At 44.6% G+C, this 26,560-nt stretch overlaps 1 protein-coding gene across 1 annotated transcript in view; it reads right to left on the bottom strand.

Moving 5' to 3' along the window:
• The window catches only part of LOC110534257 (DNA polymerase delta catalytic subunit-like), a 57,303-nt gene that overhangs the window by 16,042 nt on the left and 14,701 nt on the right, over positions 1-26,560 (bottom strand). The window contains exons 12-25 of the mRNA XM_036939243.1: positions 18,363-18,473; positions 17,906-18,097; positions 17,717-17,805; positions 17,267-17,383; positions 16,031-16,144; positions 13,857-14,004; positions 12,188-12,283; positions 11,937-12,074; positions 11,308-11,483; positions 8,560-8,712; positions 8,277-8,379; positions 8,023-8,155; positions 7,137-7,250; positions 4,618-4,670 (exon numbers count right to left, since the gene is read on the bottom strand). Of these exons, the coding sequence (XP_036795138.1) occupies positions 4,618-4,670; positions 7,137-7,250; positions 8,023-8,155; positions 8,277-8,379; positions 8,560-8,712; positions 11,308-11,483; positions 11,937-12,074; positions 12,188-12,283; positions 13,857-14,004; positions 16,031-16,144; positions 17,267-17,383; positions 17,717-17,805; positions 17,906-18,097; positions 18,363-18,473 (1,737 nt within the window). The remainder of the gene's footprint in view (positions 1-4,617; positions 4,671-7,136; positions 7,251-8,022; positions 8,156-8,276; positions 8,380-8,559; positions 8,713-11,307; positions 11,484-11,936; positions 12,075-12,187; positions 12,284-13,856; positions 14,005-16,030; positions 16,145-17,266; positions 17,384-17,716; positions 17,806-17,905; positions 18,098-18,362; positions 18,474-26,560) is intronic.

Here is a 26,560-nt window from a genome sequence, read left to right as displayed (position 1 = left end):
AAGTGACAACTGATGGGGAAGAAGCCAGACTAAGAATAGTGTACTTAGGACAAGAGATAGAGTGGGATAAAAACTCAGGTAGGATAAGGATGACAGGACTAAATAATGAAATATATTACACAGGATGGACCCAAGAGAACGGACTCATGGAGCCCTCGATGCACAGGGCTCCATAGAGATAAGGATATATGGTATCAGGAGGAAGAAGAAGAAGCTTGGCCCTTTGAAAGCACATTTGCGCAGCTTATGCTAGGAGGTAGAATAGTAGCTAAAGGGCTTACCAGAGACTGGAGGTTTGTAAAGAGTAGGCACCTAATAGATAGGGAGGAGAACAGACAAGAGCAGTATGGGATGGTGCAGGCACAGGATGGGAAGGTTCTAGCAATAAAATATTTAGCCCCAGCAACAAGGAAAAGCAGGAAAAGAGGGAAGGTCCGATCTTGGAGAGGGTGTGGCAAAAGGCAAAAAAGATCAGACCCCTCCCTCAGTGGCCGGTCCAGTTCCAGGGCCACATTTATGGGATTCTAAGGCCAACTGTTGACTGGGGGATAAAATAAGAAATTGCCACAACAGCAGGTGACCAGCTGAGGGAGCCAAATGCATGGGAAACACAAGTACTGGGCATTAAACAAGAACCAACCTACAGGAAGACTGAGGAGGAGTCGTATGAACCGACCTACCAAACCAACGACCCAACGGAAGAATACCTATGGGCATCAGTGCTGAAGGAACTAACATTGGACTAAGTGCTACTTAATGTAATGGCACACTGTGTTAAGATAGATTGCACTCCCGAACATCTTTCCCCAAACTGAGGGCCTAAAAGAGGTATAAAAGGAGGAGAGATCAGTGCCTAGGCATGATCCTCTACCCATATGATTTTGACATCATAGAAAATCATCAGACCAGGTAAATTACTTTTACTATACTCTGTTTGTATTGACTACTTTGATCTCAAGGCGCGAGCAAACTATTGACTGGTATATCTTAAGAATTGTGTTGTACACTGGAATCTCACACCGCATAAGAAGAATAAGTGAACAAGTTTGTGTAAGAGAGAACTTTACCCCTCAACAGCACGAGGCGTAGAGAACTCTTGGGAGCAACAAGTTCCATCTTTGGTGTGCCAGTGACAATTGCAGTTTGGCAAGATTGAAAAAGACCAGAAATAGTTAAAGCCTCGTAGTAGCCAAGGGTCGATAAAAGGGAATCAATATCTAAACAGTAGGCAGTAAAAACCATAGGAAATTCAGACAAAATAAGAAGATTATAGTAGTATAAACAGCAGAGGCTGCACAAATATTACTACTCTTATAGAGACCAGTGGAAGGACCAAGGGAATAGAGCTTCAAGGTAAATATTACTACTCTTATAGAGACCAGTGGAAGGACCAAGGGAATAGAGCTTCAAGGTAAATATTACTACTCTTATAGAGACCAGTGGAAGGACCAAGGGAATAGAGCTTCAAGGTAAATATTACTACTCTTATAGAGACCAGTGGAAGGACCAAGGGAATAGAGCGTCAAGGTAAATATATGGGTGTTCGCTTGGTTTAAAGAGTTATAAAGAAGTGTGTTAAGTGATTTAACTCTGCAACATTACTTGGCATAGCATAGCACATTAAGTATTGATTGAGCATTATTGATGTATTGGGACTGTATAACCATTGAATTGTAATAACGTGTATAAGACCAAAAACAGAGTGACTTAATAAAAGCTTGAAACTTTGACAACTAGGCCAGATTAACGATCTGGAGAGCAAACGCCTTTGACACTCTCACTGAACAGAAAGTGACCCTGGTTATAGGTTAAAGTGATTGCACTAAAGAATATTTCATTGTGTGGACAATAATATATCTTTGGACAAGTCAAATACATATAACAATACTAGTTTCCCAGTGACTACTAGCTGACGAGCATAATAACTAACAGAAGATTAGTTATTAGGTATTGATATAAGAGAAGAAGACCCAAGGTAAGGGAGTATAGGAAGAGTCTATAAACATAAAGTAATAAAGTCCTCATCTATCCAAGGCCCCATACTAGACCGGCAAATAAGGGAGTGACAACGTGAACGAAGGAACAAACCCAACTCACGCGAAGGGCCATTACGAATACATAGAAGAGTTGGTAGGGCCGCACGGCAAGGCCCTTGTTACACCGAAGTGACTAAAATCCTACAGTACTCTGCCCAGCCAGAGGCCCTTGTTGCACCGAAGTGACTAAAATCCTAAAGTACTCTGCCCAGCCAGAGGCCCTTGTTGCACCGAAGTGACTAAAATCCTAAAGTACTCTGCCCAGCCAGAGGCCCCTGTTACACCGAAGTGACTAAAATCCTAAAGTACTCTGCCCAGCCAGAGGCCCTTGTTGCACTGAAGTGACTAAAATCCTACAGTACTCTGCCCAGCCAGAGGCCCCTGTTACACCGAAGTGACTAAAATCCTAAAGTACTCTGCCCAGCCAGAGGCCCGTTACACCGAAGTGACTAAAATCCTAAAGTACTCTGCCCAGCCAGAGGCCCCTGTTACACCGAAGTGACTAAAATCCTAAAGTACTCTGCCCAGCCAGAGGCCCCTGTTACACCGAAGTGACTCAAATCCTAAAGTACTCTGCCCAGCCAGAGGCCCCTGTTACACCGAAGTGACTAAAATCCTAAAGTACTCTGCCCAGCCAGAGGCCCCTGTTACACCGAAGTGACTAAAATCCTAAAGTACTCTGCCCAGCCAGAGGCCCCTGTTACACCGAAGTGACTAAAATCCTAAAGTACTCTGCCCAGCCAGAGGCCCCTGTTACACCGAAGTGACTAAAATCCTAAAGTACTCTGCCCAGCCAGAGGCCCCTGTTACACCGAAGTGACTAAAATCCTAAAGTACTCTGCCCAGCCAGAGGCCCCTGTTACACCGAAGTGACTAAAATCCTAAAGTACTCTGCCCAGCCAGAGGCCCCTGTTACACCGAAGTGACTAAAATCCTAAAGTACTCTGCCCAGCCAGAGGCCCCTGTTACACCGAAGTGACTAAAATCCTAAAGTACTCTGCCCAGCCAGAGGCCCCTGTTACACCGAAGTGACTAAAATCCTAAAGTACTCTGCCCAGCCAGAGGCCCCTGTTACACCGAAGTGACTAAAATCCTAAAGTACTCTGCCCAGCCAGAGGCCCCTGTTACACCGAAGTGACTAAAATCCTAAAGTACTCTGCCCAGCCAGAGGCCCCTGTTACACCGAAGTGACTAAAATCCTAAAGTACTCTGCCCAGCCAGAGGCCCCTGTTACACCGAAGTGACTAAAATCCTAAAGTACTCTGCCCAGCCAGAGGCCCCTGTTACACCGAAGTGACTAAAATCCTAAAGTACTCTGCCCAGCCAGAGGCCCCTGTTACACCGAAGTGACTAAAATCCTAAAGTACTCTGCCCAGCCAGAGGCCCCTGTTACACCGAAGTGACTAAAATCCTAAAGTACTCTGCCCAGCCAGAGGCTCCTGTTACACCAAAGTGACTAAAATCCTAAAGTACTCTGCCCAGCCAGAGGCCCCTGTTACATCGAAGTGACTAAAATCCTAAAGTACTCTGCCCAGCCAGAGGCCCCTGTTACACCGAAGTGACTAAAATCCTAAAGTACTCTGCCCAGCCAGAGGCCCCTGTTACATCGAAGTGACTAAAATCCTAAAGTACTCTGCCCAGCCAGGGGACGGGATAGAGGCTTTTGCTGCAGGTGACGGGCAAAGTCAGCACCGTGACACAGATTAACAGAACAGGTTGATATTAGTTCCTAATGAACAGGACCCAGATTAACAGAACAGGGGTGATATATTAGTTCCTAATGAACAGGACCCAGATTAACACAACAGGGTTAATATTTTAGTTCCTAATGAACAGGACCCAGATTAACAGAACAGGGTTGATATATTAGTTCCTAATGAACAGGACCCAGATTAACAGAACAGGTTGATATATTAGTTCCTAATGAACAGGACCCAGATTAACAGAACAGGGTTGATATTTTAGTTCCTAATGAACAGGACCCAGATTAACACAACAGGGTTGATATATTAGTTCCTAATGAACAGGACCCAGATTAACAGAACAGGGTTAATATTTTAGTTCCTAATGAACAGGACCCAGATTAACAGAACAGGTTGATACATTAGTGCCTAATGAACAGGACCCAGATTAACAGAACAGGTTGATATTAGTGCCTAATGAACAGGACCCAGATTAACAGAACAGGGTTGATATTTTAGTTCCTAATGAACAGGACCCAGATTAACACAACAGGGTTGATATATTAGTTCCTAATGAACAGGACCCAGATTAACACAACAGGGTTAATATTTTAGTTCCTAATGAACAGGACCCAGATTAACAGAACAGGGTTGATATATTAGTTCCTAATGAACAGGACCCAGATTAACAGAACAGGTTGATATATTAGTTCCTAATGAACAGGACCCAGATTAACAGAACAGGGTTGATATATTAGTTCCTAATGAACAGGACCCAGATTAACAGAACAGGTTGATATTAGTTCCTAATGAACAGGACCCAGATTAACACAACAGGTTGATATATTAGTGCCTAATGAACAGGACCCAGATTAACACAACAGGTTGATATATTGTACCTCTTTCTGGTACAGCTCCGACTCCTTCTTCTTACAGAAATCACACACAGCCGCTGTGGGGAGGAAAGCAGAGATTACAAATCACACAGTTTTGTGATTTCAAAACACAGTTTTGTACAACTAACCTAACACACAATTCAGTCCCATTCAAAATCCTATTTTCCCTAACCCATACCCTAACCTTAACCCCCCTAGAAATAGCATTTGACCTTGTGGGGACCAACAAAATGTTTGTTTGTTTACTATCCTTGTGGCATAGTTAAACACGTACACAAAGAGGACGTATTAGTGGGAACACACAGCCGCTGTAACATTATGGATTAGTGGGAACACACAGCCACAGTAGAAAGAGGTTGGATTAGTGGGAACACACATCCACAGTAGAAAGATGTTGGATTAGTGGGAACACACAGCCGCTGTAACATTATGGATTAGTGGGAACACACAGCCGCTGTAACATTATGGATTAGTGGGAACACACAGCCACAGTAGAAAGAGGTTGGATTAGTGGGAACACACATCCACAGTAGAAAGATGTTGGATTAGTGGGAACACACAGCCACAGTAGAAAGAGGTTGGATTAGTGGGAACACACATCCACAGTAGAAAGAGGTTGGATTAGTGGGAACCACAGCCAGTGTAGAATGATGGATTAGTGGGAACACACAGCCACAGTAGAAAGAGGTTGGATTAGTGGGAACACAGCCGCTGTAACATTATGGATTAGTGGGAACACACAGCCACAGTAGAAAGAGGTTGGATTAGTGGGAACACAGCCACAGTAGAAATAGGTTGGATTAGTGGGAACACAGCCACAGTAGAAAGAGGTTGGATTAGTGGGAACACGCAGACACAGTAGAAAGAGGATAGATTAGTGGGAACACACAGCCACAGTAGAAAGAGGTTGGATTAGTGGGAACACACAGCCACAGTAGAACGAGGTTGGATTAGTGGGAACACACAGCCACAGTAGAACGAGGTTGGATTAGTGGGAACACACAGCCACAGTAGAAAAAGGACGGATTAGTGGGAACACACAGCCACAGTAGAAAGAGGATGGATTAGTGGGAACACACAGCCACAGTAGAAAGAGGATGGATTAGTGGGAACACACAGCCACAGTAGAAAGAGGATGGATTAGTGGGAACACACAGCCACAGTAGAAAGAGGATGGATTAGTGGGAACACACAGCCACAGTAGAAAGAGGATGGATTAGTGGGAACACACAGCCACAGTAGAAAAAGGACGGATTAGTGGGAACACACAGCCACAGTAGAAAGAAGATGGATTAGTGGGAACACACAGCCACAGTAGAAAGAGGATGGATTAGTGGGAACACACAGCCACAGTAGAAAGAGGATGGATTAGTGGGAACACGCAGACACAGTAGAAAGAGGATAGATTAGTGGGAACACACAGCCACAGTAGAAAGAGGTTGGATTAGTGGGAACACACAGCCACAGTAGAACGAGGTTGGATTAGTGGGAACACACAGCCACAGTAGAACGAGGTTGGATTAGTGGGAACACACAGCCACAGTAGAAAAAGGACGGATTAGTGGGAACACACAGCCACAGTAGAAAGAGGATGGATTAGTGGGAACACACAGCCACAGTAGAAAGAGGATGGATTAGTGGGAACACACAGCCACAGTAGAAAGAGGATGGATTAGTGGGAACACACAGCCACAGTAGAAAGAGGATGGATTAGTGGGAACACACAGCCACAGTAGAAAGAGGATGGATTAGTGGGAACACACAGCCACAGTAGAAAGAGGATGGATTAGTGGGAACACACAGCCACAGTAGAAAAAGGACAGATTAGTGGGAACACACAGCCACAGTAGAAAGAAGATGGATTAGTGGGAACACACAGCCACAGTAGAAAGAGGATGGATTAGTGGGAACACACAGCCACAGTAGAAAGAGGATGGATTAGTGGGAACACACAGCCACAGTAGAAAGAGGATGGATTAGTGGGAACAGTCATTGTAGAAAGATGAATGGATTAGTGGGAACACACAGCCACAGTAGAAAGAAGATGGATTAGTGGGAACACACAGCCACAGTAGAAAGAGGATGGATTAGTGGGAACACACAGCCACAGTAGAAAGAGGATGGATTAGTGGGAACACACAGCCACAGTAGAAAGAGGATGGATTAGTGGGAACACACAGTCACAGTAGAAAGAGGATGGATTAGTGGGAACACACAGCCACAGTAGAAAGAGGATGGATTAGTGGGAACACACAGCCACAGTAGAAAGAGGATGGATTAGTGGGAACAGTCATTGTAGAAAGATGAATGGATTAGTGGGAACACACAGCCACTATAGAAAAATGGATGGCTTAGTGGGAGCACACAGTGGGAACATCCTCTTTCTACTGTGGCTGTGTGTTCCCACTAATCCATCCTCTTTCTACTGTGGCTGTGTGTTCCCACTAATCCATCCATCAAACTGATAAATTACTTCCACACACACACACACACACACACAGTACATTATTACTCTCTCTCACCATCGTCCTTCAGCACTGCTCTGCAACCGATACAGGCGCTCCTCTTGGTGGCGAAGGCCATGAGCCCCCCCACCCTGGAGGTCAACACTGTCTTACAGCGCGTGTGATCCCCCTCTGAAACACACATCAAATCAACTTTATTACTGCAATTAGTCTAATAGCAGCAGCAGTCATGGTGTGTTTGTAGTGTGAGTGACAGGGCGTAGCGAAAGGAAGAGACCCTGTGTGTGTGTGTGTGTGTGTGTGTGTGTGTGTGTGACAGAGCGTAGAGAAAGGAAGAGACTCTGTGTGTGTGTGTGTGTGTGTGTGTGTGTGTGTGTGACAGAGCGTAGAGAAAGGAAGAGACTCTGTGTGTGTGTGTGTGTGTGTGTGTGTGTGTGTGTGTGTGTGTGTGTGTGACAGAGCGTAGAGAAAGGAAGAGACTCTGTGTGTGTGCGAGTGAGAGGGCCGAGAGAAAGGAAGAGACCCTGTGTGTGTCTGTGTGCGTGTGTGTGTATGTATTTGTGCATGTGTGTGTGTGTGTGTGAGTGAGAGGGCCGAGAGAAAGGAAAAGACCCTGTGTGTGTTTGTAGTGTGAGTGACAGGGCGTAGCGAAAGGAAGAGACCCTGTGTGTGTGTGTGTGTGTGTGTGTGACAGAGCGTAGAGAAAGGAAGAGACTCTGCGTGTGTCTGTGTGCGTGTGTGTGTATGTATTTGTGTGTGTGTGAGTGAGAGGGCCGAGAGAAAGGAAAAGACCCTGTGTGTGTGTGTGTGTGTGTGTGTGTGTGTGTGTGTGTGTGTATGCGTGTGTGTGTATGTATTTGTGCATTTGTGGGTGTGTGAGTGAGAGGGCCGATAGAAAGGAAGAGACCCTGTGTGTGTGTGTGTGTGTAGCATGCTGACTCACTCAGTAAGACGCTCTCTGCTTTGCTCTCTCCCAGGATGGGCTCAAAGATGCGGAGCAGTGGCTTGGAGAGCTGTTGTTCCAGGTAGTACTGGGTGTCAATGGGAATGTTGTTCTCCAGAACATAGATTGGATCCTACACACACAATAGAAATGATTTGTTTGAATGTTAATTAATGTATACCTTTATTCGGGACACCGACAATCACATGAATATTTCCAATAGCCTCCAATAGACAGACACACACAGTTCTAACCTCAGACTTCATGTATGCTGCTACTCCTTTGGCAGCTTTGATGATGACATAGGGAACTCTGTCTCCCAGTTGGGGGGCGCTACCCGCGTCTCTCTTCTTCATCCTGCAGAGGGGTCAGAGGTTATCAACGGGTAACAAAGATAAAATAACAACTTATTTGGATGGGCTTCCATCAACCGTTCCAATCCAGCCATTACAATGAGCCTTTCCACCCCATTTCTCCCTGTACCAGCCTCCAATGTTCCTCCTCTCTCTGTGCATCTCTCCATCTCTCCCTCCTTACCTCTCAGCCAGCTCCACATGCGCCTGCTTGGCAGCGTACTCCTGGGCTGTGCGGGTCAGCTCCTTGGTGATAACCAGCTGGCTGATGTCGATGCGGTTACACAGCAGGTCAGAGATCACCTCTTTGGCGTGGGCCACCGCACCCTGGGGATCTCTGTGTAGAGAGACCAGGAGGGAGGGAGGGTAGAGAGACCAGGAGGTAGGGAGGGTAGAGAGACCAAGAGGGAGGGAGGGTAGAGAGACCAGGAGGGAGGGAGGGAGGGTAGAGAGACCAGGAGGGAGGGAGGGAGGGTAGAGAGACCAGGAGGGAGGGAGGGTAGAGAGACCAGGAGGGAGGGTAGAGAGACCAGGAGGGAGGGTAGAGAGACCAGGAGGAAGGGTAGAGAGACCAGGAGGAAGGGTAGAGAGACCAGGAGGAAGGGTAGAGAGACCAGGAGGGTGGGAGGGTAGAGAGACCAGGAGGAAGGGTAGAGAGACCAGGAGGAAGGGTAGAGAGACCAGGAGGGAGGGTCGAGAGACCAGGAGGGAGGGTAGAGAGACGAGTAGGGGAGTGAAGGAGGGTAGAGAGATGAAGGAGAGAAGGAGCAGTCATTTATTTGATTCATTTAACCAGGTTAGTCTCGTTGAAATAAAACTTTTTCAGGAGAGGCCTGAACCAAGACAGAAGCAACATCAGATTCAGACATGACATCAACCAGACAAACCTTACATCAATACAACAAGCAGCATGTCAGTAACATGAACATCAACCAGACAAACCTTACATCAATACAACAAGCAGCATGTCAGTAACATGAACATCAACCAGACAAACCTTACATCAATACAACAAGCAGCATGTCAGTAACATGAACATCAACCAGACAAACCTTACATCAATACAACAAGCAGCATGTCAGTAACATGACATCAACCAGACAAACCTTACATCAATACAACAAGCAGCATGTCAGTAACATGAACATCAACCAGACAAACCTTACATCAATACAACAAGCAGCATGTCAGTAACATGACATCAACCAGACAAACCTTACATCAATACAACAAGCAGCATGTCAGTAACATGAACATCAACCAGACAAACCTTACATCAATACAACAAGCAGCATGTCAGTAACATGAACATCAACCAGACAAACCTTACATCAATACAACAAGCAGCATGTCAGTAACATGACATCAACCAGACAAACCTTACATCAATACAACAAGCAGCATGTCAGTAACATGAACATCAACCAGACAAACCTTACATCAATACAACAAGCAGCATGTCAGTAACATGACATCAACCAGACAAACCTTACATCAATACAACAAGCAGCATGTCAGTAACAAACATGTACACAACACAAATATCTAGATTGTTGTCCAATATTCTGAAATGTTCCGCAGCGACAAATGAAAACAAGTTTCTTATTGGACATGTTAAGATAGTGCCTCCCAGTTTCACTCTGTTACAGACCTACTGAACAGGACCCGTCTATCAGAATGTTCCAGGTGGCAGCTACCCGTCTATCAGAATGTTCCAGGTGGTACGGTCCCATCTATCAGAATGTTCCAGGTGGTACGTCCCCGTCTATCAGAATGTTCCAAGTGGTACGGACCCGTCTATCAGAATGTTCTAGATGGTACCTACCCGTCTATCAGAATGTTCTAGATGGTACCTACCCGTCTATCAGAATGTTCTAGATGGTACCTACCCGTCTATCAGAATGTTCTAGATGGTACCTACCTGTCTATCAGAATGTTCTAGATGGTACCTACCTGTCTATCAGAATGTTCTAGATGGTACCTACCTGACTATCAGAATGTTCTAGATGGTACCTTACCTGTCTATCAGAATGTTCTAGATGGTACCTACCCGTCTATCAGAATGTTCTAGATGGTACCTACCTGTCTATCAGAATGTTCTAGATGGTACCTACCCGTCTATCAGAATGTTCTAGATGGTACCTACCCGTCTATCAGAATGTTCTAGATGGTACCTACCCGTCTATCAGAATGTTCTAGATGGTACCTACCCGTCTATCAGAATGTTCTAGATGGTACGGACCCGTCTATCAGAATGTTCCAGGTGGTACGGACCCGTCTATCAGAATGTTCCAGGTGGTACGTCCCCGTCTATCAGAATGTTCCAGGTGGTACGGTCCCATCTATCAGAATGTTCCAGGTGGCACGGACCCGTCTATCAGAATGTTCCAGGTGGCACGGACCCGTCTATCAGAATGTTCTAGATGGTACCTACCCGTCTATCAGAATGTTCTAGATGGTACCTACCCGTCTATCAGAATGTTCTAGATGGTACCTACCTGTCTATCAGAATGTTCCAGGTGGTACCTACCTGTCTATCAGAATGTTCTAGATGGTACCTACCTGTCTATCAGAATGTTCTAGATGGTACCTACCCGTCTATCAGAATGTTCTAGATGGTACCTACCCGTCTATCAGAATGTTCTAGATGGTACCTACCTGTCTATCAGAATGTTCTAGATGGTACCTACCTGTCTATCAGAATGTTCTAGATGGTACCTACCCGTCTATCAGAATGTTCTAGATGGTACCTACCCGTCTATCAGAATGTTCTAGATGGTACCTACCCGTCTATCAGAATGTTCCCGTCTATCAGAATGTTCCAGGTGGTACGGACCCGTCTATCAGAATGTTCTAGATGGTACCTACCCGTCTATCAGAATGTTCTAGATGGTACCTACCCGTCTATCAGAATGTTCTAGATGGTACCTACCTGTCTATCAGAATGGTCTGCAGGCAGGTGTTGATCAGATTGGCCACCAGGGTACAGTTGTCCCTGCGGACCGTCTCGATACCCTTGCAGTCCATCTTGTCGTGAGTGTCGGCGCTGGAGGAGAAGTAGAGGCCTGCGTAGCGCTTCTTGTTGATCAACAGGTAGGGGTAGTACACCTGAAGGGAGGAGAGAGAGAGCGATAAGAGGGAGTTTAACTAGTCTTTATTTGACCGTAGAAGAAGCTCATAGTAGCCTCGGGTCAAGTCCAATAGGGAGAAGAGAGGAGAGAGTATGGATGTTAGTTATTTGACCATCCAAGAGAGGATGAGCATAGCTTTTTTCCAGACTAAACACTTGACCTGGGTTATGTTCATTCGAGAACACTGTCGATGCAACATCAAAAATGACGTTTTTCCTAATTGGACAACTCCAGGTTGTACCCATATAATTAAATAATATAATATAGTATTTTAATAGGGTCTCGGTGGTAGTACCTTCTGGTTTCATAATTTCCCCCACAGGGGTTAGGGTTTTCAAACAATAGTTTCACTCCATTTTAAAACGTTTCCTATCAACTGAACATGACCCAGGGCTATTAGCAACTGTGTTTTAAATGGTGAACTGGGTACCTTCTCAAACTCCAGTTTGATGGGAGGGGTGAAGTGGGAGGAGACCCACTCTGCCGCCTCCCTCCCAACCTCCATGGCCCTGCTCACAGTGTCCACGCCCAGTTTGACCATGACGGAGTCCGTGTCCCCGTAGATGACCTGACACACACACAGACAATCAAGGAGGGTTGTGAAAGTAGAACAACTAAAAAGAGGAGAAGAAAGGACAGGTTAGGATGATGTAACGACTGTCCTCCTCGCTCTCCTCTCACCTTGGCATCGGCTTGGTAACCGTTGGCGATGGTGTACTTGGATTCCACCAGCTGTTTGGTCTGCTCAATCATCTGTCTGCCAAACCCAGTAACACTCTGGAAACACAGGGAGAGGTTAGGGACACTGGTGACAGTCTGGAAACACACGGGGAGGTTAGGAATACTGGTGAAACTCTGGAAACACAGGGAGAGGTTAGGAATACTGGTGACACTCTGGAAACACAGGGAAAGGTTAGGAACACTGGTGACACTCTGGAAACACAGGGAGAGGTTAGGAACACTGGTGACACTCTGGAAACACAGGGAGAGGTTAGGAACACTGGTGACAGTCTGGAAACAAATGGAGAGGTTAGGAACACTGGTGACAGTCTGGAAACACAGGGAGAGGTTAGGAACACTGGTGACAGTCTGGAAACACAGGGAGAGGTTAGGAACACTGGTGACAGTCTGGAAACACAGGGAGAGGTTAGGAATACTGGTGACACTCTGGAAACACAGGGAGAGGTTAGGAACACTGGTGAAACTCTGGAAACACAGGGAGAGGTTAGGAACACTGGTGAAACTCTGGAAACACAGGGAGAGGTTAGGAACACTGGTGACACTCTGGAAACACAGGGAGAGGTTAGGAACACTGGTATTTCCAAGACGTGTTAAGATGTGTCCAAAGACATCAAGACATGACATGTTTATGTCTTAAGAAGTCTGAAGACATGGTGTCCTCGGATGGGGCCACAGTGTCTCCTGACCCCTCCTGTCTCAGCCTCCAGTATTTATGCTGCAATAGTTTATGTGTCGGGGGGCTAGGGTCAGTTTTTTATATCTGGAGTACTTCTCCTGTCCTATTCGGTGTCCTGTGTGAATCTAAGTGTGCGTTCTCTAATTCTCTCCTTCTCTCTCTCGGAGGACCTGAGTCCTAGGACCATGCCCCAGGACTACCTGACATGATGACTCCTTGCTGTCCCCAGTCCACCTGGCCGTGCTGCTGCTCCAGTTTCAACTGTTCTGCCTTATTATTATTCGACCATGCTGGTCATTTATGAACATTTGGACATCTTGGCCATGTTCTGTTATAATCTCCACCCGGCACAGCCAGAAGAGGACTGGCCATCCCACATATGCTCTCTCTAATTCTCTCTTTCTTTCTCTCTCTCGGAGGACCTGAGCCCTAGGACCATGCCCCAGGAATACCTGACATGATGACTCCTTGCTGTCCCCAGTCCACCTGACTGTGCTGCTGCTCCAGTTTAAACTGTTCTGCCTTTCGACCATGCTGGTCATTTATGAACATTTGAACATCTTGACCATGTTCTGTTATAATCTCCACCCGGCACAGCCAGAAGAGGACTGGCCACCCCACATAGCCTGGTTCCTCTCTAGGTTTCTTCCTAGGTTTTGGCCTTTCTAGGGATTTTATCCTAGCCACCGTGCTTCTACACCTGCATTGCTTGCTGTTTGGGGTTTTAGGCTGGGTTTCTGTACAGCACTTTGAGATATCAGCTGATGTACGAAGGGCTATATAAATACATTTGATTTGATTTGATGGTGTTGGCTGGGTATGTAAATACAAACAGGACATTGTCTGGAGTCCTACAGCTCCACTGGCCTGGGGTCCTGGTCCCAGTTTCCACTTTGAGACACTATGCTTGAGGAAACTGGGCAGGGTGCTCACCTGTGAGATCTCAAGGCAGGGCAGCTTGCCCACCTGAGCCCCTGTAAAGCCATAGACGGAGTTGGCGCTGATTTTGAGAGCGAGCTGTCGACCGTCAAGGACCTGTTTCTTGAAAGGATCCGTTTCCTTTTTCAGCTCCGCTTTGGCCCTGAAGACGGAAGGGGGTCAGAAATAACAACCACCACAACAACTTTCATTTTCATTGTCTATTCACTGTTTGTTAAGCACTGTCTATTCACTGTTTGTTAAGCACGGTTCATTCACTGTTTGTTAAGCCCTGTCTATTCACTGTTTGTTAAGCCCTGTCTATTCACTGTTTGTTAAGCCCTGTCTATTCACTGTTTGTTAAGCACTGTCTATTCACTGTTTGTTAAGCACTGTTCATTCACTGTTTGTTAAGCACGGTTCATTCACTGTTTGTTAAGCACTGTCTATTCACTGTTTGTTAAGCCCTGTCTATTCACTGTTTGTTAAGCACTGTTCATTCACTGTTTGTTAAGCACGGTTCATTCACTGTTTGTTAAGCACTGTTCATTCACTGTTTGTTAAGCCCTGTCTATTCACTGTTTGTTAAGCACGGTTCATTCACTGTTTGTTTAGCACGGTTCATTCACTGTTTGTTAAGCACGGTTCATTCACTGTTTGTTAAGCACTGTCTATTCACTGTTTGTTAAGCCCTGTCTATTCACTGTTTGTTAAGCACGGTTCATTCCCTGTTTGTTAAGCACGGTTCATTCCCTGTTTGTTAAGCACTGTTTGTTAAGCACGGTTCATTCCCTGTTTGTTAAGCACTGTTTGTTAAGCACGGTTCATTCCCTGTTTGTTAAGCACTGTTCATTCACTGTTTGTTAAGCCCTGTCTATTCACTGTTTGTTAAGCACGGTTCATTCCCTGTTTGTTAAGCACTGTTCATTCACTGTTTGTTAAGCCCTGTCTATTCACTGTTTGTTAAGCACGGTTCATTCACTGTTTGTTAAGCACGGTTCATTCACTGTTTGTTAAGCACTGTCTATTCACTGTTTGTTAAGCCCTGTCTATTCACTGTTTGTTAAGCACGGTTCATTCCCTGTTTGTTAAGCACGGTTCATTCCCTGTTTGTTAAGCACTGTTTGTTAAGCACGGTTCATTCCCTGTTTGTTAAGCACGGTTCATTCACTGTTTGTTAAGCACGGTTCATTCACTGTTTGTTAAGCACGGTTCATTCACTGTTTGTTAAGCACTGTTCATTCACTGTTTGTTAAGCACGGTTCATTCACTGTTTGTTAAGCACTGTCTATTCACTGTTTGTTAAGCACGGTTCATTCACTGTTTGTTAAGCACTGTTTGTTAAGCACTGTCTATTCCCTGTTTGTTAAGCACTGTTTGTTAAGCACTGTCTATTTACTGTTTGTTAAGCACTGTTTGTTAAGCACTGTCTATTCCCTGTTTGTTAAGCACTGTTTGTTAAGCACTGTCTATTCACTGTTTGTTAAGCACTGTTTGTTAAGCACTGTCTATTCACTGTTTGTTAAGCACTGTTTGTTAAGCACTGTCTATTCACTGTTTGTTAAGCCCTGTCTATTCACTGTTTGTTAAGCACTGTTTGTTAAGCACTGTCTATTCCCTGTTTGTTAAGCACTGTTTGTTAAGCACTGTCTATTCCCTGTTTGTTAAGCACGGTTCATTCACTGTTTGTTAAGCACGGTTCATTCCCTGTTTGTTAAGGTCTGCATGGACTGACTTTTGTCCAGGATGAATTGGCTCATACACAACTCAGCTTTGGTCATTTGACGGCACAAGAGTTAAATTCACTTTTGTGTGAGTGAAATGGGTTAAGAGCACACTTAAAAATGTCAGAAATATACAAGAACCACCTGTCATCCCCAGGCCATCTTTTGGCCATTATATTGATGTAACCTTTATCTAAGCAGGGAGTCCCATAGAGAAACAAGTCTATTTGGCAAGGGAGCCCTGCATCTCAAACCCAGCAAGCAATTACACATTAAGTTAAACAGAAACAGTTCAATCAAGACAGGAAACACAAAGAAGCAAACAAACCCAAAATTATAAGAGGAATAGTCTGCATAAAGACAGCCCTCATATACTCTATAGCAGTGTTACTGATCCTAGATCCGATTGAGACACCTAGGAGGTGCATAGACCCTCGTTTCAGCTGACTCCAGGTCAGTGCTTACTTCTTCCTGGCAGAGAGCAGGTCCTCCAGGATATCAGGCAGAAGTCCCTTCCTCACCGAGCTCTTAACAAACAGGTCTCCGGTGGGAGTCTTGATGAAGTCCTCTGGGGTCAGACTAAGGAGACAAGACACCCATGTCACTTACAAAATCAACCTAGGTCGACCAATCAAGGATGCAGTCATACAAAACTGGCTGACGTTTTCACAGCCACCTGTTGCAGAGCCCTGGCGTAGCTAGATTAGGGTTGGAATGAAAACCTACAGGAGGGTAGCTCTCCAGGAACAGGGTTGGAATGAAAACCTACAGGAGGGTCGCTCTTCAGGAACAGGCTTGGAATGAAAACCTACAGGAGGGTCGCTCTTCAGGAACAGGGTTGGAATGAAAACCTACAGGAGGGTAGCTCTTCAGGAACAGGGTTGGAGTTGAAAACCTACAGGAGGGTCGCTCTTCAGGAACAGGGTTGGAATGAAAACCTACAGGAGGGTAGCTCTTCAGGAACAGGGTTGGAATGAAAACCTACAGGAGGGTCGCTCTTCAGGAACAGGGTTGGAATGAAAACCTACAGGAGGGTAGCTCTTCAGGAACAGGGTTGGAGTTGAAAACCTACAGGAGGGTCGCTCTCTAGGAACAGGGTTGGAGTTAAAACCTACAGGAGGGTAGCTCTCTAGGAACAGGGTTGGAGTTAAAACCTACAGGAGGGTATCTCTCCAGGAACAGGGTTGGAGTGAACACCTACAGGAGGGTATCTCTCCAGGAACAGGGTTGGAGTGAACACCTACCGGAGGGTATCTCTCCAGGAACAGAGTTGGAGTTAAAACCTACAGGAGGGTATCTCTCCAGGAACAGAGTTGGATTTAAAACCTAAAGGAGGGTATCTCTCCAGGAACAGAGTTGGAGTTAAAACCTACAGGAGGGTATCTCTCCAGGAACAGGGTTGGAATTAAAACCTACAGGAGGGTATCTCTCCAGGAACAGGGTTGGAGTTAAAACCTACAGGAGGGTATCTCTCCAGGAACAGGGTTGGAGTGAACACCTACCGGAGGGTATCTCTCCAGGAACAGGGTTGGAGTGAACACCTACAGGAGGGTATCTCTCCAGGAACAGAGTTGGAGTTAAAACCTACAGGAGGGTATCTCTCCAGGAACAGAGTTGGAGTTAAAACCTACAGGAGGGTATCTCTCCAGGAACAGGGTTGGTGAGCCCTGGTTAGTGGGACAACAACAGTGACTCTCTCACCCCAGCTTCTCCGCTGAGCCCTTCTGAAGCAGGGTGGTGTAACAGAGGTTGTGGGCCATCATGATGGAGGGATACAGAGAGGAGAAATCCAGGGTGGCGATGGGGACGCTGTAGTATCTGGAGAACCCAGAGAGAGAGAGATTACTTCAACTTGATGTTTTTACCCACATAGCAGTCATAGACAGTGAAATACATAAAGGGACCACAATGGAAATAAGTCATTGACTTTACTGTGTTATCGCTGACAGCATGTATGTACTGTGTGTATATTTGTTGAACTGTCAAATACAAATAAAATCAATATTAGATTACATTAATACACAAAACTATCAAGCTAAAATCACAAGTAAAAACCATGCCAGAACACACCCTAAAACACAGAGCAGTGTTACTCACCCTTTCTCTGTCTCAATGACTAACTCCAGTAGTCTACAGAGCAGTGTTACTCACCCTTTCTCTGGCTCAATGACTGTAGCTCCAGTGTAGTCTTCACCTCCCTCCGGCTTCACCACTGGCATGACCAGCCCCTGTTTCATTGCCTAACACACACACAGACTACATCATTTTCTCGGTCCCAAACATTTAGGTGAGAACGTGTGTTCTAGGAATGTGTATTGAGAGAAAGAGTGTGTGTCTCACCTGCCGCAGTAGCTGGGACACCACTTTGATCTGCTGGCCTCTGGAGAGCAGGTAGGTGAGGGGAACCCCGGTGACTCTGGCCATCTCCATGTAGTTGATCACACACATCAGCTTCTGCAGCAGACGCAGGGGCAGGTAGGCATCCTTCAGGCAGTACACCGCCAGGCGCCTCCGGGTCTGCTCATTACCATTCTGGGATAGAAGGACGACAGGGAGGGAAAGAGAGGAAACATGAATGAGACGCTGTCAGTATCTGGGGGAAAGTCCTAATAGGAACTAATAGGCCTCCACTTGACAGAAAGTGAGCAGAGAGAGGAGAGAGAGAGCAGAGAGAGGAGAGAGTGAGAGGAGAGAGGAGAGAGAGGAGAGAGTGAGAGGAGAGAGGAGAGAGAGAGCAGAGAGAGGAGAGAGAGAGCAGAGAGAGGAGAGAGAGAGCAGAGAGAAGAGAGAGATGTACCTGCAGATCTGTGATGATAGAATGCTGAACATCCTCCTTCTGTTCTTGCAGGAAGTGGAAGCTGACAGCGTTGAGTGTGTATGAGCGCAGTTTGTAGTCCCTCAGCAGCACCTGAAGGACACACATGGACAGATCCAAAGTCAGTCAGACAGAACACTCGGAACAGTCAGAACAGTCTGTAGTCCCTCAACAGCACCTGAAGGACCCACATGGACAGATCCAGAATCAGTCAGACAGAACACTCGGAACAGTCTGTGAGAACAGAACCCTTAGAACAACAGAACAGTCTGTAGTCCCTCAGCAGCACCTGAAGAACCCACATGGACAGATCCAGTCAGTCAGACAGAACACTTGGAACAGTCTGTCAGAACAGAACCCTTAGAACAACAGAACAGTCTGTAGTCCCTCAGCAGCACCTGAAGAACCCACATGGACAGGTCCAGGGGCATAGAGTTACAGGCCTCATCTTTGTATGTATTCCATTATGGAGTCTGTCCATAGGAATCCCCACCCAGTTGACTGCTTTAAGATGGTGGAAGCTCTCAATGGCAATGTCCACGCAAAAACATGAATCCATGATGAGTCCTCTAACTATGGTCCAGGATCAGTCAGACAAAACATGAATCCATGATGAGTCCTCTAACTATGGTCCAGGATCAGTCAGATAAAACATGAATCCACTATGAGTCTAACTATGGTCCAGGATCAGTCAGACAAAACATGAATCCATGATGAGTCTAACTATGGTCCAGGGTCAGTCAGACAAAAACATGAATCCATGATGAGTCCTCTAACTATGGTCCAGGGTCAGTCAGATAAAACATGAATCCATGATGAGTCCTCTAACTATGGTCCAGGATCAGTCAGACAAAACATGAATCCATGATGAGTCCTCTAACTATGGTCCAGGATCAGTCAGACAAAACATTAATCCACTATGAGTCTAACTATGGTCCAGGGTCAGTCAGACAAAACATGAATCCATGATGAGTCCTCTAACTATGGTCCAGGATCAGTCAGACAAAACATGAATCCACTATGAGTCTAACTATGGTCCAGGGTCAGTCAGACAAAACATGAATCCATGATGAGTCCTCTAACTATGGTCCAGGATCAGTCAGATAAAACATGAATCCATGATGAGTCTAACTATGGTCCAGGGTCAGTCAGATAGAACATGAATCCATGATGAGTCCTCTAACTATGGTCCAGGGTCAGTCAGATAAAACATGAATCCATGATGAGTCTAACTACGGTCCAGGGCCAGTCAGATAAAACATGAATCCATGATGAGTCTAACTATGGTCCAGGGTCAGTCAGACAAAACATGAATCCATGATGTGTCTAACTATGGTCCAGGATCAGTCAGACAAAACATGAAACCATGATGAGTCCTCTAACTATGGTCCAGGGTCAGTCAGACAAAACATGAATCCATGATGTGTCTAACTATGGTCCAGGATCAGTCAGACAAAAACATGAATCCATGATGAGTCCTCTAACTATGGTCCAGGATCAGTCAGACAAAACATGAATCCATGATGAGTCCTCTAACTATGGTCCAGGATCAGTCAGACAAAACATGAATCCATGATGAGTCCTCTAACTATGGTCCAGGATCAGTCAGACAAAACATGAATCCATGATGAGTCCTCTAACTATGGTCCAGGGTCAGTCAGACAAAACATGAATCCATGATGAGTCCTCTAACTATGGTCCAGGATCAGTCAGACAAAACATGAATCCATGATGAGTCCTCTAACTATGGTCCAGGATCAGTCAGACAAAACATGAATCCACTATGAGTCTAACTATGGTCCAGGGTCAGTCAGACAAAACATGAATCCATGATGAGTCCTCTAACTATGGTCCAGGATCAGTCAGACAAAACATGAATCCACTATGAGTCTAACTATGGTCCAGGGTCAGTCAGACAAAACATGAATCCATGATGAGTCTAACTATGGTCCAGGGTCAGTCAGACAAAACATGAATCCATGATGAGTCCTCTAACTATGGTCCAGGATCAGTCAGATAAAACATGAATCCATGATGAGTCTAACTATGGTCCAGGATCAGTCAGACAAAACATGAATCCATGATGAGTCCTCTAACTATGGTCCAGGATCAGTCAGATAAAACATGAATCCATTATGAGTCTTCTAACTATGGTCCAGGATCAGTCAGATAAAACATGAATCCACTATGAGTCTAACTATGGTCCAGGATCAGTCAGATAAAACATGAATCCACTATGAGTCTAACTATGGTCCAGGGTCAGTCAGACAAAACATGAATCCATGATGAGTCTAACTATGGTCCAGGATCAGTCAGACAAAACATGAATCCACTATGAGTCTAACTATGGTCCAGGATCAGTCAGATAAAACATGAATCCATGATGAGTCCTCTAACTATGGTCCAGGATCAGTCAGATAAAACATGAATCCATGATGAGTCCTCTAACTATGGTCCAGGGCCAGTCAGATAAAACATGAATCCATGATGAGTCCTCTAACTATGGTCCAGGATCAGTCAGACAAAACATGAATCCATGATGAGTCTAACTATGGTCCAGGATCAGTCAGACAAAACATGAATCCACTATGAGTCTAACTATGGTCCAGGATCAGTCAGATAAAACATGAATCCACTATGAGTCTAACTATGGTCCAGGATCAGTCAGATAAAACATGAATCCATGATGAGTCTAACTATGGTCCAGGATCAGTCAGACAAAACATGAATCCATGATGAGTCTTCTAACTATGGTCCAGGATCAGTCAGATAAAACATGAATCCACTATGAGTCTAACTATGGTCCAGGATCAGTCAGACAAAAACATGAATCCATGATGAGTCCTCTAACTATGGTCCAGGATCAGTCAGACAAAACATGAATCCATGATGAGTCCTCTAACTATGGTCCAGGGTCAGTCAGACAAAACATGAATCCACTATGAGTCTAACTATGGTCCAGGGTCAGTCAGATAAAACATGAATCCATGATGAGTCTAACTATGGTCCAGGGTCAGTCAGACAAAACATGAATCCATGATGAGTCTAACTATGGTCCAGGATCAGTCAGACAAAACATGAATCCATGATGAGTCTTCTAACTATGGTCCAGGGTCAGTCAGATAAAACATGAATCCATGATGAGTCTAACTATGGTCCAGGGTCAGTCAGACAAAACATGAATCCACTATGAGTCTAACTATGGTCCAGGATCAGTCAGACAAAACATGAATCCATGATGAGTCTTCTAACTATGGTCCAGGATCAGTCAGATAAAACATGAATCCACTATGAGTCTAACTATGGTCCAGGGTCAGTCAGATAAAACATGAATCCATGATGAGTCCTCTAACTATGGTCCAGGATCAGTCAGATAAAACATGAATCCACTATGAGTCTAACTATGGTCCAGGATCAGTCAGACAAAAACATGAATCCATGATGAGTCCTCTAACTATGGTCCAGGATCAGTCAGACAAAACATGAATCCATGATGAGTCCTCTAACTATGGTCCAGGATCAGTCAGACAAAACATGAATCCATGATGAGTCCTCTAACTATGGTCCAGGATCAGTCAGACAAAACATGAATCCATGATGAGTCCTCTAACTATGGTCCAGGGTCAGTCAGATAAAACATGAATCCATGATGAGTCCTCTAACTATGGTCCAGGATCAGTCAGACAAAACATGAATCCATGATGAGTCCTCTAACTATGGTCCAGGATCAGTCAGACAAAACATGAATCCACTATGAGTCTAACTATGGTCCAGGGTCAGTCAGACAAAACATGAATCCATGATGAGTCCTCTAACTATGGTCCAGGGTCAGTCAGATAAAACATGAATCCATGATGAGTCTAACTATGGTCCAGGGTCAGTCAGATAAAACATGAATCCATGATGAGTCCTCTAACTATGGTCCAGGGTCAGTCAGATAAAACATGAATCCATGATGAGTCCTCTAACTATGGTCCAGGGTCAGTCAGACAAAACATGAATCCATGATGAGTCTAACTATGGTCCAGGGTCAGTCAGACAAAAACATGAATCCATGATGAGTCCTCTAACTATGGTCCAGTGTCAGTCAGATAAAACATGAATCCATGATGAGTCCTCTAACTATGGTCCAGGGTCAGTCAGACAAAACATGAATCCATGATGAGTCCTCTAACTATGGTCCAGGATCAGTCAGACAAAACATGAATCCACTATGAGTCTAACTATGGTCCAGGATCAGTCAGATAAAACATGAATCCATGATGAGTCTAACTATGGTCCAGGATCAGTCAGACAAAACATGAATCCATGATGAGTCCTCTAACTATGGTCCAGGATCAGTCAGATAAAACATGAATCCATGATGAGTCTTCTAACTATGGTCCAGGATCAGTCAGATAAAACATTAATCCACTATGAGTCTAACTATGGTCCAGGATCAGTCAGACAAAACATGAATCCACTATGAGTCTAACTATGGTCCAGGATCAGTCAGATAAAACATGAATCCACTATGAGTCTAACTATGGTCCAGGGTCAGTCAGATAAAACATGAATCCACTATGAGTCTAACTATGGTCCAGGATCAGTCAGACAAAAACAGGAATCCATGATGAGTCCTCTAACTATGGTCCAGGGTCAGTCAGATAAAACATGAATCCATGATGAGTCTAACTATGGTCCAGGATCAGTCAGACAAAACATGAATCCATGATGAGTCCTCTAACTATGGTCCAGGGTCAGTCAGACAAAACATGAATCCACTATGAGTCTAACTATGGTCCAGGATCAGTCAGACAAAACATGAATCCATGATGAGTCCTCTAACTATGGTCCAGGGTCAGTCAGATAAAACATGAATCCATGATGAGTCCTCTAACTATGGTCCAGGATCAGTCAGACAAAACATGAATCCATGATGAGTCCTCTAACTATGGTCCAGGGTCAGTCAGATAAAACATGAATCCATGATGAGTCCTCTAACTATGGTCCAGGATCAGTCAGACAAAACATGAATCCACTATGAGTCTAACTATGGTCCAGGATCAGTCAGATAAAACATGAATCCACTATGAGTCTAACTATGGTCCAGGATCAGTCAGACAAAACATGAATCCATGATGAGTCCTCTAACTATGGTCCAGGATCAGTCAGACAAAACATGAATCCATGATGAGTCCTCTAACTATGGTCCAGGATCAGTCAGACAAAACATGAATCCATGATGAGTCCTCTAACTATGGTCCAGGATCAGTCAGACAAAACATGAATCCATGATGAGTCCTCTAACTATGGTCCAGGATCAGTCAGACAAAACATGAATCCATGATGAGTCCTCTAACTATGGTCCAGGGTCAGTCAGATAAAACATGAATCCATGATGAGTCCTCTAACTATGGTCCAGGATCAGTCAGACAAAACATGAATCCACTATGAGTCTAACTATGGTCCAGGATCAGTCAGACAAAACATGAATCCATGATGAGTCCTCTAACTATGGTCCAGGGTCAGTCAGATAAAACATGAATCCATGATGAGTCCTCTAACTATGGTCCAGGATCAGTCAGACAAAACATGAATCCACTATGAGTCTAACTATGGTCCAGGATCAGTCAGATAAAACATGAATCCACTATGAGTCTAACTATGGTCCAGGATCAGTCAGATAAAACATGAATCCATGATGAGTCTAACTATGGTCCAGGGTCAGTCAGACAAAACATGAATCCATGATGAGTCTAACTATGGTCCAGGATCAGTCAGATAAAACATGAATCCACTATGAGTCTAACTATGGTCCAGGATCAGTCAGATAAAACATGAATCCATGATGAGTCTAACTATGGTCCAGGATCAGTCAGACAAAACATTAATCCATGATGAGTCCTCTAACTATGGTCCAGGATCAGTCAGACAAAACATGAATCCATGATGAGTCCTCTAACTATGGTCCAGGATCAGTCAGACAAAACATGAATCCACTATGAGTCTAACTATGGTCCAGGATCAGTCAGACAAAACATGAATCCATGATGAGTCCTCTAACTATGGTCCAGGGTCAGTCAGATAAAACATGAATCCACTATGAGTCTAACTATGGTCCAGGATCAGTCAGACAAAACATGAATCCATGATGAGTCCTCTAACTATGGTCCAGGGTCAGTCAGATAAAACATGAATCCACTATGAGTCTAACTATGGTCCAGGATCAGTCAGACAAAAACATGAATCCATGATGAGTCCTCTAACTATGGTCCAGGATCAGTCAGACAAAACATGAATCCATGATGAGTCCTCTAACTATGGTCCAGGATCAGTCAGACAAAACATGAATCCATGATGAGTCCTCTAACTATGGTCCAGGATCAGTCAGACAAAACATGAATCCATGATGAGTCCTCTAACTATGGTCCAGGGTCAGTCAGATAAAACATGAATCCATGATGAGTCCTCTAACTATGGTCCAGGATCAGTCAGACAAAACATGAATCCATGATGAGTCCTCTAACTATGGTCCAGGATCAGTCAGACAAAACATGAATCCACTATGAGTCTAACTATGGTCCAGGGTCAGTCAGACAAAACATGAATCCATGATGAGTCCTCTAACTATGGTCCAGGATCAGTCAGACAAAACATGAATCCATGATGAGTCTAACTATGGTCCAGGGTCAGTCAGACAAAACATGAATCCATGATGAGTCCTCTAACTATGGTCCAGGATCAGTCAGACAAAACATGAATCCACTATGAGTCTAACTATGGTCCAGGATCAGTCAGATAAAACATGAATCCATGATGAGTCTAACTATGGTCCAGGATCAGTCAGACAAAACATGAATCCATGATGAGTCCTCTAACTATGGTCCAGGATCAGTCAGATAAAACATGAATCCATGATGAGTCTTCTAACTATGGTCCAGGATCAGTCAGATAAAACATTAATCCACTATGAGTCTAACTATGGTCCAGGATCAGTCAGATAAAACATGAATCCACTATGAGTCTAACTATGGTCCAGGATCAGTCAGATAAAACATGAATCCACTATGAGTCTAACTATGGTCCAGGATCAGTCAGATAAAACATGAATCCACTATGAGTCTAACTATGGTCCAGGATCAGTCAGACAAAACATGAATCCACTATGAGTCTAACTATGGTCCAGGATCAGTCAGATAAAACATGAATCCACTATGAGTCTAACTATGGTCCAGGGTCAGTCAGATAAAACATGAATCCACTATGAGTCTAACTATGGTCCAGGATCAGTCAGACAAAAACAGGAATCCATGATGAGTCCTCTAACTATGGTCCAGGGTCAGTCAGATAAAACATGAATCCATGATGAGTCTAACTATGGTCCAGGATCAGTCAGACAAAACATGAATCCATGATGAGTCCTCTAACTATGGTCCAGGGTCAGTCAGATAAAACATGAATCCATGATGAGTCCTCTAACTATGGTCCAGGATCAGTCAGACAAAACATGAATCCACTATGAGTCTAACTATGGTCCAGGATCAGTCAGATAAAACATGAATCCACTATGAGTCTAACTATGGTCCAGGATCAGTCAGATAAAACATGAATCCATGATGAGTCTAACTATGGTCCAGGGTCAGTCAGACAAAACATGAATCCATGATGAGTCTAACTATGGTCCAGGGTCAGTCAGATAAAACATGAATCCATGATGAGTCTAACTATGGTCCAGGATCAGTCAGACAAAACATGAATCCATGATGAGTCCTCTAACTATGGTCCAGGATCAGTCAGACAAAACATGAATCCATGATGAGTCCTCTAACTATGGTCCAGGATCAGTCAGACAAAACATGAATCCACTATGAGTCTAACTATGGTCCAGGATCAGTCAGACAAAACATGAATCCATGATGAGTCCTCTAACTATGGTCCAGGATCAGTCAGACAAAACATGAATCCATGATGAGTCCTCTAACTATGGTCCAGGGTCAGTCAGATAAAACATGAATCCACTATGAGTCTAACTATGGTCCAGGGTCAGTCAGATAAAACATGAATCCATGATGAGTCCTCTAACTATGGTCCAGGATCAGTCAGACAAAACATGAATCCATGATGAGTCCTCTAACTATGGTCCAGGGTCAGTCAGATAAAACATGAATCCACTATGAGTCTAACTATGGTCCAGGGTC

This window comes from Oncorhynchus mykiss, chromosome 12 (genome assembly GCF_013265735.2).
Source record: "Oncorhynchus mykiss isolate Arlee chromosome 12, USDA_OmykA_1.1, whole genome shotgun sequence".
NCBI classification, from domain to species: Eukaryota; Metazoa; Chordata; class Actinopteri; order Salmoniformes; family Salmonidae; genus Oncorhynchus; species Oncorhynchus mykiss.
Note: the sequence above shows the minus strand (reverse complement) of the source record. Positions and strands in the feature narration are given on the sequence as shown.